The sequence below is a fragment of the Spea bombifrons genome, chromosome 12 (assembly GCF_027358695.1).
Source record: "Spea bombifrons isolate aSpeBom1 chromosome 12, aSpeBom1.2.pri, whole genome shotgun sequence".
In the NCBI taxonomy this organism is placed as follows: domain Eukaryota; kingdom Metazoa; phylum Chordata; class Amphibia; order Anura; family Pelobatidae; genus Spea; species Spea bombifrons.
Genome location: NC_071098.1, coordinates 26,716,525 through 26,733,971, shown reverse-complemented (window position 1 = coordinate 26,733,971; position 17,447 = coordinate 26,716,525). Strand labels below are relative to the sequence as shown.

Genomic DNA, 17,447 nt, shown 5'->3' with positions numbered 1-17,447 from the left:
TGTTCTCCTTCGGAAACCGCCATTTTTCTTCCGTTTTGTCTATCTGACTGAAGTTTTTCGCACATGCTCAGTACCTCAACTTGCAATTCCCCGCCCACAGCTCTGACACGGTAATTCATATCGTAGCAGCGTGGTATAGCTTTGTTTCAGACGGCGATTTTTCCTCTAGCAGGTATCTTTTCAGTCAGTACAGCTATTCTTTTCTAAATGGATTCTTCAAAATCCGTTTCCTCATATGTGGATGCCTGTCCCCTTTCACCTAACAGTGATAAGGAGATTAATTTATCTGACACTCAATTACATCACATTATGGAGGAATCTGTTTCAAAGGCATTCCAATCGGCTATGGCTAATATGTCTGAAGCTATAGCTAAATCTGTGTCAGTGGCCATTGCTAACACCATGGCTCCTAAAAAAGCTGATATACAAATGTTCAGTCAGACCCCCCAAGTGGGAGATAATGTGAAAGATGGAGTTAAATCAGGCAAGGCCCTTCAGAAAAGGCGCCATTGTGACGGTCATGCTCTCCGTAACTCGGAGGATTCAAAACTTAGATATTTCCAATCTATGCAAGACCAAGACCATAATGACTCGCTCCAGCCTATGAGCAGCATACATACATGTGTTGCTAAATCACACATAAGACCCTCTCAGGAGGAAGAATTAATTAGGCCTAAAAGGCCAAGAATGAAACCTGACTCCTTTCACAGTACTTCCAGTAGTGAGTCAGATGACTCTTATGTAGACAAAACCTCCAAATTACAAGACACTGCTTCAGATTCTGATGGCTCTGACAGCGATTATGACCCCGATAAAAGGGAAGTTGACACCGATATTTCTTCCCTAAGGGATGAAGCTGGTGACCTAATGTTTGACCCAGATACTCTCCGCCATCCTCGCTCTCTGGCTTGGAAGCCAGATGCACATATTACAAAATACTTAACAGCGTGGATACGCAAACCTATGGAGAGAAATACCAGAAATAAATTAAGGGCTGAATGCCCTAGACCCTTATTGGAGGACAAATTGGAGCAGACCCCTATCATTGATGCTCCTATTGTTCAATATTTATCTAAAACTGGTAAAGACCCCAGAAAGGGTATTGACCGTTCTCTTAGAAGTTGTCAGGATAAACTCCTGGACATATTAGGCCCTCTGACTAAAATATTTGAGTTAGTGGAACAGGCTAGACTTTCTCATTCTGCTCTAGATGCAGATATTTTAAGTGGCTGGATTCAGAGAGCCATTTGTCTTTTTGGTAACGCTAATTCGGCTTTATCCAGTGAAAGAAGACGATCCCTCTTACTCAGATTGGATCCTCAATTGTCATCATTGTCAACTAAGGAACCTGGTCCGTCAGCCCAGGGTAACCTTTTTGGAGACTCTTTTGTGAAAGAGTTAGGGAAATTCGTTAATACATTTACATCATTTGATAAAGCAAAGTCATCTCTTAAAAGAGTGTTTTCCCAGAAGGTTTTTGACAGGGCTGGTAAAGGAAGGAACCGCTTTGCCGGCCGATCCATGTCTTCCCACAATGTGGGCAGAGGTTCCAGAAACTATTGGCAATCCCAACATCAACAAGAACCACGGGAGAGAAATACATTTCTCCAATCTAGAGGAATTTCCTGGAGACAGAGAGGTGGTAGACGGTGGCAAAAGCCTAGATCTTTTTCAGGTAAGACCTCAATTTTCTCTATTTCCTCAGAGAGTGGGGGGCAGACTAATCCATTTTTTCCATCAATGGTCTATGATTTCTCAGGATCCTTGGATCCTTCAGACGGTCAAGGGGTATGTTATAGATTTCATAGAAATTCCTGTACAACCCTACCCACCTCCCCCTATTTCTTTCCAAAAATCAGACATTCTAGCTATAGACTTAGAAATTCAAAATTTATTGCACAAAGCGGCTATTGTTCCTGTTCAGTTTTCTTCCCCAGGTTTTCTCAGCAATCTCTTTCTAGTAAAAAAGAAAGATGCAGGTTACCGTCCAGTCATAAACCTCAAAGATCTGAACAGATGGGTTACCTATCAACATTTCAAGATGGAAGGTATTCACAATCTAAGAGACCTTATCCTTCCAAAAGATTGGTTAACGAAGATAGACTTACAGGACGCATACCTGACGGTTCCTATACATGTGCCGCACCAAAGATTCCTACAGTTTCAATGGAAGAACGTAAAATACCAATTCACATGTCTACCATTCGGCCTAACATCAGCCCCTTGGTGTTTCACAAAGTTAATGAAACCAGTGATCTCCCTGTTAAGAAGCAGAGGAATTCGGCTGATTATCTACCTAGACGACATTCTCATCATGTCTCAAAGCGAGCATCAGGGACGAATTCACACTCAATGGACCATCAAAACTCTTACCAGCTTGGGTTTCGTCATAAACCAAGAGAAGTCGGTGTTGATTCCTCAGCACCAATTGGAGTTTCTCGGGTTTTCCGTAAACTCCATACATGCTTCGTTAAGTCTTCCGACCTCCAAACTCAGCCTCATAAAGAAGGAAATTCGATCAGTTCTATCAAAAGGTTTAGTCTCATTGAGAAAAATTGCAAGAATTATAGGAATGCTGTCAGCTTCGATTCAAGCTATTTTCCCAGCGCCTCTCCACTATCGTGCTCTGCAAAGGTTCAAGAACCGTCATCTCCAAGCAGGTCGAATCTACCAAGACCTAGTACCTCTTACGGTCGAAGCAAGAGAGGAACTTCTTTGGTGGCTGAAACACGTAGATGCATGGAACGGCAAGGCCATTTTCAGTTCTCTTCCGGACATCGTCATAGAGTCAGACGCCAGTCAACTCGGTTGGGGAGCGCGCTGCGGATATCGAACTACGGGAGGCAGATGGTCTTCTCAGGAAGTAGATCTTCACATCAATTGCCTGGAGCTTCTAGCGGGATCCTTTGCCCTAAAGTCCTTTGCAAAGGACAAAGTGAACTGTTGCGTGTTACTGAAAATGGACAATGTATCTGCGGTAAGATACATAAACCGTCTGGGGGGTACTCGCTCGAGACCTTTGACCGAATTGGCAAAAGATTTCTGGCATTTTTGCTTGGATCGTGGCATCACGATTCAGGCAGAATATATTCCAGGTCTTTTGAACACGGTAGCAGACTGGAACTCCAGATATTTAAAGGATTCCAGCGACTGGAGACTGCACCAATCCATTTTCCAACGACTAGCGGATCTCTGGGGCCCCTTCCAGGTAGATCTGTTTGCGTCCAGGTTGAACGCCCAATTGCCCAAGTTCTTCAGTTGGAGACCAGATCCGGAAGCCCTAGCAGTGGACGCTTTTCTGCAGGATTGGTCTCGGGATCTACATTATGCGTTCCCACCATTTTGCATGATTCCCAGAGTTGCATCGATGGTCAGAACACAGAAGGCTACCATAGTCCTCATCACCCCGTTATGGCAATCACAACCTTGGTACCCAACGATTCTGGAACTGAGCATAGATGCCCCAAGATTACTTCCATCCTTTCCGGATCTTCTACTCAACCCTCAGGGAGAATCTCATCAACTGATTCTAGACGGATCACTTACCTTAGTGGCATGGCTGATTTCGGGAATCCCTCATCTATCGAGGGACTTTCAGAAGCAGCTACCGACATTCTATCCAATGTTAGAGCACCAGGTACCAGGGCAGTGTATGCATCTGCCTGGAAAGTATGGTCTTGCTGGTGTTTGGAACGGGGTCTGGATCCCGTTCGAGCAGATGTAGTTCATGTTGTAAATTTTTTGGCATCTTTGTTTGATAGTGGTAAAGCCTACAGAACTATCAATCTATATCGCTCTGCGATCTCGGCACACCATATTTTAGTCAATGATGTGCCTATAGGCAGACATCCTTTGATATGCAGGGTCTTAAAAGGTGTTAAGATTCAAAATCCTCCGGTTCCAAGGTATATGGAAACATGGGACGTTACCATAGTTCTTCATTTTATCTCCTCATGGCCTGCGAATGATTCTCTTTCTCTAAAACAATTGTCAGCAAAACTTACTATGCTTTTATGTTTAATTTCGTGTAAAAGAGTGTCTGACGTCAAGGCTCTGGATTTCAATAATAAATCTTTTATTCCTTCTGGTGTCACATTCTTTATTTATCGTCGAACTAAGACTTTTCTCAGATCTGTTTTCTATCCTAGTTTTCCTGATCAACCTCACCTCTGTGTTGTGCAATGTTTACGTCATTATCTAGACAGAACTTTGTCTCTAAGACAATCTTCTTCTTCTCAACTTTTGATTTCCTACCGTAAACCTTATGCTCCTGTTTCATCGGCCACTCTGGCGAGATGGATTAAGTGGGTTATGCAATTAGCTGGTATTGACACTTCACTGTTTAAACCTCATTCACTCAGAGGTGCTATGGCTTCTAACGCTTTTTCCTCAGGAGTTCGTTTAGAAGATATTCTTAGAGCAGCAGACTGGTCCCGGGAATCTACATTCAAACAGTTTTATTTTAAACCTGTATTGCATGCTTCGACTTCTATGATTCATTGATATGTTTCTAATTGCTTTAAACTTGCATAATATGAAGCCTCCTGTCTTGACATAAAATTGTGTGATTTTGCTAACTTTGTGACGCAAAATAATGATTTTATTAAAGACAGGAGGCGAATATTATCCCTCCCTGTTTATATTGTTTATTAACCCTCCCTTCTGCTATTGTCATTAGGTTAAATTTGCCGCATTTGCCTTCAGCACCGCAGAGGACGACTTGTTCTTCTGGCATCTGGGGGCTCCTGTTGTCACCGTTCCGGCTGTTATTTGCCTTCCTGACAAAGAATGTGGTTGTGGCCCGACGATCTTCAGTTTCCACTTTCCGAACCTTTAAGATGCAGACGTTCAAATTTGGGGACTATGTTACGGCAAGATCAGCTAAGAAAGAGGATTTGGCAGTTACTCAGGGTCCTTATATATACTCTGCTGTTGTGCTATTGGTGTGATGTTCAGTTTTCTGTTAACTGTTTCAGTGCTGTAATATTTTCTTTGCTGCTATTTGGGAGTAGTAAAGAGAGATTTGCATAATATTCGCCTCCTGTCTTTAATAAAATCATTATTTTGCGTCACAAAGTTAGCAAAATCACACAATTATGCCCATAAACATTTGGCCAGAAAATAATGCGTTCACACACCGTTTAAAAATGGTTTTATAAAACTGGCCAGGGAGGGCAAGTCTCGGCAAGGGGGGGTAAGGCCATCCATTCCATCCAGCTAATTTGTGACCCGGAATACTTTGGGCAACTCACACTTTTAGGGCACCCATATCCCATCCCAGACCCAACATCATCACCAAAAGAGAATATCCAGCGGTAGGACCATAAAGACTGTGAACTAACCCGACCAATGCTCAGGGGCACCATCAGAAACTGTCATTTAGGGCTTGGGCAACCAGTGCTGGGCTGCCCTGTAGGCACAGTAGGCGTTCACGCAAGTGTCCTCAGCTCCGTGTTACACATAGCGTCGATAGCCGTCCTGGTGGGACTGGAAATATAATTCAGATTCTCATCTGACCCTACAAAAGGTAAGTAGGACCCCCACTGTGGGTGGATTTGATCTGAAGAAGAGACCTCTAAGGTCACCGAAGCTTATGTGACACCTTCTCCTATGTTGCCCAATATTTTGACTAAAGCCCTTATCTCCTCTTGGACAGATTTGTTCACACAGCACAATATTTTTTAATTCTTCTCCCAAAGCATTGCAACATATCTGATTCAACCGTCCCGTGACAGCCCGTAGTAAGGGCAACGTGATAGATTCTGCGAGAAAAACAAAGATTTCATCCTGTTTACTTCCCTTTTACCCAGTGATGGCTGGAACGGTATGTAACAATATCTCCGCCAAGCTGAGCCAAGGATAAACCTCCAATACCAATCAAACCATATGAGCCCAGGCTGGGGAGAGCAATGAGCCGCCAAGGAGTAGCTTCCAGGTGTTGAGGGACTACAACTCCCATGATGCTCTGCCTCCCACAGGTTCAACCCCTTTCTTTTTAGAATAGGAATATTACATAGAGACATAGAATATGCTGCCCGATCATACCCATTCTGTCCATTTTTACCGACGTAAAGACTCCAACCTTAATCAATCCTTGGTCTCATTTTATAGTCAAAATAGTGTTATGCCTGTCCCATGCATGTTTAGGTTTTGGCTACATCTGCCGGGAGGCTGATCCACTTATTTGCCACACTCCCGGCAAAGTAAAACTTCCTTACATTACCTCTAAGCATCTTGCCCTCTAGTTTTAGAGGCTGGCTGCGTTTTGAGATCTTGCATACGGTGTCATTTTAATGCCAGCGCTACATAGATATGGCTGTTAACCCTGTCAGTTCCAGATCAGCGCTCAATACACTACAGTCTTTGTTGGCTTCTGCTGGGTTGGGCTAAAAATAGTTAACAAAATCGGTTTGATTGGCCTTGGGGTGGGATTAGAAAGAATCCATGGGTGTGATTCCCAGGTGCTAAAGCTGGGAGGCTCATTGATTAGGCACTCAGTGTGCAGGTAATTGCACCTGGCGCCATCTAGTGGTGAGATATAAGCACTGCATCGCTCTTTATATTCCGCTGCGAACTGCGCTCGCTATCAGCAGTTCTTGCTTCAACAGTGCTTGGACGGGACTGGCTCGGTGTTTGCGCCGTTATATCGCCGGATTTAGCCCTCCAGGTCGTTGCCTGCTTCCCCGACTGTGAAAATTTAAACACAAGTAATCCGGAGCTGTTACCATGGCGTCTCAGATCCGTCATAACTACCACCTGGACAGTGAAGCTGGAGTCAACCGCATTGTGAACCAGAAGCTGCAGGCATCCTATACCTACCTGTCTCTGGTGAGTGAGACTCCGGGGCTAGTGCTTAATCCGGGTCAGAGATCTAGTGTGTAGCCCACTGCACTCAGATTTAATCCGGATCAGAGATACAATATGTAGCCCACTGCACTTTTACTTAATCCAGATCAGTGATACAATGTGTAGCCCACTGCACTTTTACTTAATCCGGATCAGTGATACAATGTGTAGCCCACTGCACTTTTACTTAATCCGGATCAGTGATACAATGTGTAGCCCACTGCACTGCTACTTAATCCGGATCGGTGTTACAATGTGTAGCCCACTGCAGTTTTACTTAATCCGGATCAGCAATAAAATAGTATTTTCACCGACTACTGGTCACCCCATCATTTAGATCTGCAACTCCCAGTATGCCTGACTTTCCTCTAGGCTGAGCATCGTAAGATTTAAATCGCAGTTTGTTGCAGATTTCAGGTGTCTGAGGTTTATTTCTTAATCAGTTTTTTTTTCCCCCACCCTTGGTCTCCACCTTAATTCTAAAAGAGCTTGCTTTAATTTGCTAAAACTGGGATTTTATAACCCTGGCAGTGAAATAGTTAAACCTTAAATAACGTCTTTTATGTTATTTGGGTTTTTTTGCAGTGACATTTAAAACCCCCAACTCTACATTTAGGGGGGTGCGTGTTGGGCCCCCGCTTGAAATGCCTCATTGTGAACAATTTTGGAATGGGCTGGGGAGGTTGAAACTAGACTTGGGCTCCGGCCAACTCTTCGTGTTTGTCTTTGGGTGGGGGGGGGGGAAATCTTCACGTTCTGCGAATATTTGCCCGTTTCTGTGTTCGGTTTGGGCGAATATTCCATTGTTCGTGTTTGTTTTTTCTTACGGGGTTAACGTGGTACACACTACGCAGCAGCTTTGGTGCCATGACTTTAAGTGAGCAACTCTATTGGTCACCTGCAGGGGCCTCCTATGCCATCAACCAATGAAGCGGGCCTTTACTTCATTGGTTGATGGCAGACGAGCCCCCTGCTGGCAACCAATAGCTGCTCGTACAGACTTAAAATCCTGGTGCCGCAGCTTGGCCGGGAGAGACCACTGGTCTGCCCGCTCCAACAGTTAACGGTCTGTACGAACGACCAATAGAGTCACTCGCACGGCCCTTTAACCCCCGATAGGGAACTTTGTCTGTCTCCCCTCTGCAAGAGTTAAAGGGCCGTACGAGTGAATCTATCTCCTGATGGCGACCCTACGGATTTCCGCTCCTGTTAACCTCTGCGATGCCGCATAGATAAAGTAGGCTAGATGGGGAAGGGACTGGGGAGATTAGCAAACTAACGCGAAGATTCTTCGTGTTGTGTGTCTTCGTCTACCATGTTTGTATGTTCGGTGTTCGGGCTGAACAACGAAAATGCACCCTTCGTGCCCCCCCCCCCGAACCTCAAGCAAATTAATTTTATATAAATTCTACATGAAATGAGTGTCTGTGCCCTAGGACAAGATGCCCCAGCTTCTGCTCACATGGTTCCAGTCTGGCGCAACGTTCTCAGGAGCAAAACCGGTGCAAGTCTTGCCGTTCTCAAAATAATATTTTGGAGAACTGTCATGGTTGCCATTTTCAGCACTTTCAGTATATGTATATATTAATAAATATGATAAAGTTGGGCTGTACATGCCAATATATATTTTGATTTAACTCCAAAGGTGGTGTTTAAGTAGGTTGGAAGTCCATTGTGCATGTTTAATGAATGGGGAATAACATGCCTCTTGTGGCTTCTGTTACATTTCTGACCCAGCATGTTTGTAGGGCCCCTGGGTACGATGGACCTTGCCAAGGTCGTTACAAAGGCACTGACCACCCTTCCCAGGTGGACCCAATTCTGTAGTAAAACCTCTGTATTCCGGTTTTCTCCTGCTGATGGTACTTTATGGGCGCTTTGCATGTTGGACCTCAGACTTAAATATTTTTCTATTCCCGGCAGGGGTTTTACTTTGACCGCGATGACGTCGCTCTGGCCAAGTTCTCAAAGTTTTTCCGTAAGCTGTCTGCGAAGAAGCAGGAGGAAGCGGAGAAATTCCTGAAGTTCCAGAACAAGCGAGGTGGAAGGATTGTGCTTCAAGACATCAAGGTAACTGGTGACCCTTTAGTACATGGATAAGCGGTTATTGTACTCAAGGAGTTAATGTCTGTCTTACCAAGCTGATTGCACCATGGATGAAACAAGGACTTTTTAATATAATTAACCAGATCCTGCAACTTCTGCCCAGGGTGATGCCTTTTAAGAATTTTATTCACTACCTGAAATAAGGAGCCAGGGTTGCCTGGATTTATGTTCTAGGTGGCCTGAGGCATAGAAATCTTTATCCCATGCCCTTAGGGTAAAAGAAATGATACACACATACATGGACGGGCATGAGATGACCTAAAACGCGGTTCTCGCATATAGATGGACTGAGAATTTGGGAAACAATCACCAAGCTTCCTTCATGCAGTGACCCTAAAAAACCGAAAACAAAGCATGGTGCATCAGATTAGTGGCCGTTGGTCTACCTTTTGAAACTGTTATTGAGGGCAATGCGCCTAGAATGTGATAATGGGATTTAATCGAAAGCTAAGAATTGGGGAAATCTTTGTATTTGTTTGCACCCCCCCCCCTAATCATTATACATGGTACAGTAGGGTCTCTTGCCTGTTGACAGGAGATGTTGGCCTCCGATCTGTGAATGGTGGGCTGTGTATCTTGGTGGCTGTTCATAAAGGGTTTCTTATAGGCTAGGTCAGTACAGTAAGCAAGGGGATGGCAACTTCAAGGGTGCAAACCCCTCTCATTGCTAACTAACGTAGCTTCTTCTCTGTTCTGTGGTGGGGTCTCAATGCCAGCATGACCCACCATACCTAAACATGACTGATTACGCCTTTTATATAAATATTGGGAAATGTTTTAGCCAGCAGCACACTCTGGCCTAGGTCTGCTAAAATACCTGAGCTTTATTGCCCAATGGCTTGGAGGGAGACCTCTGAAGGAGCGATTATGGAAACATGATTGTGTTAAGGTTGTTAAAATTGTTTGTCTTCAAGTCTTGTCCCCCCCCCCCTATGAGGAATGGTATCAGAGCCATTTGGTTAATGTATTTGTGAGTTGCTGCATAGAATTTTCATAAGGCTGTTAAAGGGTTAATAGTTGAAGGGTCTTCAGGTTGACATGTTTAAGAAGGTCCCGGGTATGTTTATCTGAATAGATTTTTCTTTGGCTACACTCAATGTCTTCATCGGTTGTGCTATATGGGACCTTCTAGAAGGGTCTCTCCATTTGGGGTTTTCCAAATTCAAAATGGTCTCCCTCCGTATTTCTCTGAATGCCTGTGCTGCTCAGAAACCAGATGCTGATGAGTGGAAAACCTGTATCCAAGCCATGGAACACGCCTTAAACCTGGAGACCTCCGTGAACAAAGCTCTGCTGGACCTGCACAACACGGCAAAAACCCAAACCGACCCGCATGTAAGTTACAAACACGGCATCCATACAGCTTCAGACGTAACCGGGGCTCGTATAGTGTTCATAGTAACTAGTCTACTATGGCTCACCAAACTCCCACAATATTTGCGATGTATTGTGCAGTTTTTACATATAAAATAGTTGGCTTGTGTGTTCTTGCTCTGTTATCTGAGCCCAAACTACAAGACTAACACCTGGACTCCTTATTGTACTGCCTAGTGGGGAAACTCTAGAAAAGCTCTATTCTAATGTACTTGTCACTGACTAATAAAAGGCTATAGAAGAACATACTTGGCCATAAAGCGTCAGCTCAGTGTGATGTTTGAGTAGGAAAAGTCACCCAAAACATCATACGACTTAACAATGGCGGCCTCCAGGTCTGCAGATGAAACGAGCAACCCAAGTTAGTCATGATGGCCTACGGCACTGTATATAACGCTTAGTTTCACAAGCAACTTCTCTGCTGTGTTGTGTATACAGACGGGGTTGTAGGGGAAACCTTATATGAGCGTCGCTTTTCTGTATTTAGCACTTAAGAACCTCTTCCAAAAGTTTTTATAACCTTCTGATTTTTCTTCATAATTCTTACTCCTTCAGATGTGTGACTTCCTGCAGACGGAATACTTGGATAAGGAGGTTAAGTTGATCAAGAAGTTGGGCGACCACCTTACTAACCTGAAAAGAGTGAAGAGCCCCGAGGGGGGACTGGGAGAATACCTCTTCGACAAGCTAACTTTGGGGGAGGACAGCGACTTGGATGCCTGAAGGTCCACTCTGTCACTAAAACCGTCCAAACTTACATGCTTTGTGCAACCTGCCATGAAATAAAAGCTTTTTGTCAGCAAGAGTTACGTGTGGGGTATATTTTCCTGCGGTCTTGGTGTTTCATAATACTGCATGTAGTAGTACAATAAAACTGCGCGGTGTTGGTACTTTGTGATGGATGAAATGGTGCAGCTTAGCAGTGGCGTTCTGACAAATGTTCTACCTGGCTTCAGCTTGCCAAGATCTGTGTGCTAACTGCTGAGCTGGTGTCTAGAAGACCACCCTAGTATCTAGCGCGCAGCCAGGCGGATCAGCTGAGTGTGGCTTTGTCGGCCAGCGGCCCACTTGACGTTTGCCAGGTAGCTGGTCCAGGCCTGCTGCAAAGGCTTGACCCCCCCCCCCCCCCCCAGTGAACCTTACCTAGTAAACGGCACAGAGGAAAAATAAATCCCGCATCAAGGTAAAGATCAAATGGAATATATATGTTGAATTATTCCCGGCCAATGAGTAGCTAGGCATCAAACCAAATAAAAACCATAAACGGAGATAATAACCTCCCCTACCAGCGGGTCGTGCGGCAGGAAGGAAAAAGTGAAATGATAATTTAATGGAAAATTAAAACCACTATACCATGGGGGGGGGAATGCTATATCAAAGTGATATATAGATCAATCCCCTTTTATGTATGTAAGACTATAAAGGAGTTGGTAGGTGTAGGATAGATTTTTTTTTTTTTTTTTTTTTTTTTTGAAGATGTAAGGAAATCCTAAAACATCTCATTGACCCCAACATTTTAGAGGGCCGGTTTGAAATGTTGTACTAGTAGTAGGGATGGTGATAGAAGATATTTATTGCCTGGTGTGCGTTGGTACTTTAATATTGAGGGAGGGGTAGCTTGTTTGATCTGGACCCCCCCCCTCCATCACTCCTTGTTCTGCCCGGCTAACTCATTGTGCTGCGGAATGCGTTGGCGCTATAAAATATATTTCGGCTCACCCTGCTTTATGCTGCTCACAACCCTGATCTAGGACTCTCGAGCAATGTGCCCATGTCGTCTAAATATGGAAAATAAATATACAGACGAGGCCGATGGTTCTGGTGCTACCCTATAGACCGAGCGGCAGCCAAGGGCTGATAAAGGGCACTTCTGTTTATGTGCCTCCCTACCTTGGTGAAAAAGTAGATGGAAGAACTTGAAACGCTTGGTCGGAGGCAAGAAATGCGAATATATCCCTTTGGCCTAGTTAAAGCACCATATGCGGTAATGCGGTGCATTAGATCTAATGTATTCACAAGATGTTCTTGACATTGACCCGGGCTATACATATTTATCTTTTATAGATGGGGTTACCAGTATTTTCACTTAGTAGGAATGTTGATGTTGTCCTGAAAAGTTTTGTCCGCACCATTTCCCTGCTACTAACTCACAGGGGGTGGGGAAAAAGCCTCCCATGGATGCCTGGTCGCTGGGCCTTCCTGAGGAGCGGAAAACGACTGGCGCGGAGGCCAAACGCGCGCCGGCTATCTTGCAGTTCATCCCGGGGAAACTTTGGACTGTTGACGCTTGAGGCCCCGTTGACCGATCACAACGTTTTTTGGACCAGATGTTCCTGGTACCCGAGCGCCCCCTCGGAACCCCCGAGATCTCCGCCGCTCCTTCGGGATCACCCCAAGAACGACGACCAAAGTATACGGACCTTGAGGGACTCAGTGGCCTAAGCGTGGCACCGGACTGTCTGGGCAGGGTGGGAAGATGTGTCCAGATTTATGACCTTTTTATCATCTAACCTATATAAGCCTGTGTGTTTCCCAATAAAGTGTGTTACCTTCCTGAACATTAGTCTTGTCTAATGCTTCAGGGGCTTGCTGGGTCACTCACTGTCCTTCTCAGGACAGTCACAGCACCGGATCCGGCTACGCTTCGGCGAGCTAGGGTGCTCCTTCATCAAAGAATCCAAGCCACATTCCTGGTTCCTTCCCCGCTAGTATAGTCTAGCGCTGGAAGTGGTTAACCCTTGTGGTTCTGGGAAGAAGCAACAATCGACGGGTGTCACAACAAAGAATCGACGGGTGAGTAAATATATATATTTACTCACAAAGTCCATTGCACACCATTCCAAAAGCACTCTAAAAGTCAGCACTCCATGTCTTCAAGTTAACCTGTATTTATTTATGTGTATATATGTATGTATTTAAGTGAGTGTATATATATTTATGTGAGTATATATATATATATTTATGTGAGTATATATATATATATATATATATATTTATGTGAGTATATATATATATATTTATGTGAGTATATATATATATTTATGTGAGTATATATATATATATATATTTATGTGAGTATACATATATATATATATATTTATGTGAGTATACATATATGTATATATATTTATGTGAGTATATATATATATATATATATTTATGCGAGTATATATATGTATATATATATATATTTATGTGAGTATATATATATATTTATGTGAGTATATATATATATTTATGTGAGTATATATATATATATATTTATGTGAGTATATATATATATATTTATGTGAGTATATATATATATATTTATGTGAGTATATATATATATTTATGTGAGTATATATATATATTTATGTGAGTGTATATATGTATATTTATGTGAGTGTATATATGTATATTTATGTGAGTGTATATATGTATATTTATGTGAGTGTATATATATATATATATATATATATATTTAATGTGAGTGTATATATATATATATATTTATGTGAGTGTATATATATATATATATATATATATATATATATGTGAGTATATATATATATTTATGTGAGTATATATATATATTTATGTGAGTATATGTATATATATTTATGTGAGTATATGTATATATATTTATGTGAGTATATGTATATATATTTATGTGAGTATATATATATATATATATATAATGTGAGTGTATATATATATATATTTATGTGAGTATATATATATATTTATGTGAGTATATATATATATTTATGTGAGTATATACCGTATTGGCTCGGATATAGGCCGCCCCCGTATATAGGCCGCACCCTAAAAGTTTGGTGCTTTTTTAAAGAAAAAGTTTTTTTTCTTTAAAAAAAGCACCAAAAAAAACATGCTGCCACTGTCCTCCCTCCCCGCGATACGCTGCCGCTGTCCTCCCTCCCGAGATATGCTGCCACTGTCCTCCCTCCCCGAGATACGCTGCCCTCCCTCCCCGCGATACGCTGCCGCTGTCCTCCCTCCCCGCGATCCGCTGCCCTCCCTCCCCGAGATCCGCTGCCCTCCCTCCCCGAGATCCGCTGCCCTCCCTCCCCGAGATCCGCTGCCCTCCCTCCCCGAGATCCGCTGCCCTCCCTCCCCGCGATACGCTGCCCTCCCTCCCCGCGATACGCTGCCCTCCCTCCCCGCGATACGCTGCCCTCCCCGCGATACGCTGCCGCTGTCCTCCCTCCCCGCGATACGCTGCCGCTGTCCTCCTCTGCCCCCCCTCCTCGACTTACCGGAGCAGACTCCCGGGTGTCTTCAGGGCCGGCGAGGGACATCTACGCAATACGCGTATGCAACTTCCGGTACCGTTACCGGAAGTTGCATTTGCGTATTGCGTAAATGTCTCCCGCCGGCCCCGCAAGACACCCGGGAGTCTGCTCCGGTAAGTCGGGGGTGGGCAGAGGTAAAACGCTTAGATAACCTCCCGTGCCGGCACCCCCCCCCCCCCGTGGGAAGTGCTGGCAGGGGAGGCTGTCTGAGCGTATCGGGGAGAAGGATGCAGGTCCCCTGCACCGCTGCGGGGGATCTGTATCTTAACCCCGCTGCCTGCCCGGCGCCCGGGACTGCATGTCCCGGGCGTCGGGCGCTAGACCCCGAATATAGGCCGCACCCCCACTTTAAAAACTTAAAGTGGGGGAAAAAAGTGCGGCCTATATTCGAGCCAATACGGTATATATATTTATGTGAGTATATATATATATTTATGTGAGTATATATATATATTTATGTGAGTATATGTATATATATTTATGTGAGTATATGTATATATATTTATGTGAGTATATATATATATATATTTATGTCAGTATATATATATATATTTATGTGAGTATATGTATATATTTATATATTTATGTGAGTATATGTATATATATATATTTATGTCAGTATATATGTATATATATAAATATATTTATGTGAGTATATAAATATATTTATGTGAGTATATATATATATTTATGTGAGTATATATATATATATTTATGTGAGTATATATATATATTTATGTGAGTATTTATATATATTTATGTGAGTATATATATATATATTTATGTGAGTGTATATATATATATATATATATGTGAGTGTATATATATATTTATATTTATGTGGGTGTATATATATATATTTATGTGAGTATATATATATGTATATTTATGTGAGTATATATATATATATTTATGTGAGTATATATATATATATTTATGGGAGTATATATATATATATTTATGTGAGTATATATATATATATATATATTTATGTGAGTATATATATATATATATATATATATATTTAAGTGAGTATATATATATATATTTATGTGAGTATATATATATATATATTTATGTGAGTATATATATATATATATTTATGTGAGTATATATGTATGTATATATATATTTATGTGAGTATACATATATGTATATATATTTATGTGAGTATACATATATGTATATATATTTATGCGAGTATATATATATATATATATTTATGCGAGTATATATATATATATTTATGTGAGTATATATATATATATTTATGTGAGTATATATATATATATTTATGTGAGTATATATATATATTTATGTGAGTATATATATATATTTACGTGAGTGTATATATGTATATTTACGTGAGTGTATATATGTATATTTATGTGAGTATATATGTATATTTATGTGAGTATATATATATATATATTTATGCGAGTATATATATGTATATATATATATATATATATTTATGTGAGTATATATATATATATATTTATGTGAGTATATATATATATTTATGTGAGTATATATATATATTTATGTGAGTGTATATATGTATATTTATGTGAGTATATATATATATATTTATGTGAGTGTATAAATATATACATGTGAGTATATATATATTAATATTTGTGTGAGTATATATATATATATTTATATTTATGTGAGTATATATATATATATGTGTATATATTTATGTGAGTATATATATATATATATTTATGTGAGTATATATATATTAATATTTGTGTGAGTATATATATATTTATATTTATGTGAGTATATATATATATATGTGTATATATTTATGTGAGTATAAATATATAGATTTATGTGAGTGTATATATGTATATTTATGTGAGTGTATATATGTATATTTATGTGAGTGTATATATGTATATTTATGTGAGTGTATATATATATATATATATTTAATGTGAGTGTATATATATATATATTTATGTGAGTGTATATATATATAGATATATATTTATGTGAGTATATATATATATATTTATGTGAGTATATATATATATTTATGTGAGTATATATATATGTATATATATATATATTTATGTGAGTATATATATATATATATATTTATGTGAGTATATATGTATATATATATATATTTATGTGAGTATATGTATATATATTTATGTGAGTATATATATATATATATTTATGTGAGTATATGTATATATTTATGTGAGTATATGTATATATATATATTTATGTCAGTATATATGTATGTATATATATATATATATTTATGTGAGTATACATATATGTATATATATATTTATGTGAGTATATATATATATTTATGTGAATATTTATATATATTTATGTGAGTATATATATATATATTTATGTGAGTGTATATATATATATATATATTTATGTGAGTATATATATATATTTATGTGAGTATATATATATTTATATTTGTGTGAGTATATATATATATTTATATTTATGTGAGTATATATATATATATGTGTATATATTTATGTCAGTATATATATATATATATATTTATGTCAGTATATATATATATATATATTTGTCAGTATATATGTATGTATATATATAGATTTATGTGAGTATACATATATGTATATATATTTATGTGAGTATATATATATATTTATGTGAGTATATATATGTATATATATTTATGTGAGTATATATATATTTATCTGAGTATATATATATATATTTATGTGAGTATATATATATATTTATGTGAGTATATATATATATTTATGTGAGTATATATATATATATATATATATTAATGTGAGTATATATATA

General features: G+C 39.9%; 2 protein-coding genes across 2 annotated transcripts; both read left to right on the top strand.

Moving 5' to 3' along the window:
• The first annotated feature begins 338 nt into the window (after positions 1 to 338).
• Positions 339 to 5,031, top strand: LOC128470128 (uncharacterized). Its single transcript, XM_053451962.1, has 2 exons — positions 339 to 1,675; positions 4,679 to 5,031. Exons 1-2 carry the CDS (start codon positions 346 to 348, stop codon positions 4,681 to 4,683), a joined length of 1,335 nt encoding a protein of 444 aa, XP_053307937.1. The 5' UTR covers positions 339 to 345; the 3' UTR covers positions 4,684 to 5,031.
• A 1,649-nt stretch (positions 5,032 to 6,680) lies between these two features.
• LOC128470133 (ferritin light chain, oocyte isoform-like) lies at positions 6,681 to 11,129 on the top strand. Its single transcript, XM_053451966.1, has 4 exons — positions 6,681 to 6,828; positions 8,770 to 8,916; positions 10,162 to 10,287; positions 10,882 to 11,129. The coding sequence occupies exons 1-4, from the start codon at positions 6,727 to 6,729 to the stop codon at positions 11,047 to 11,049; spliced, it is 543 nt and encodes a 180-aa protein (XP_053307941.1). The 5' UTR covers positions 6,681 to 6,726; the 3' UTR covers positions 11,050 to 11,129.
• The last annotated feature ends 6,318 nt before the right edge of the window (positions 11,130 to 17,447 follow it).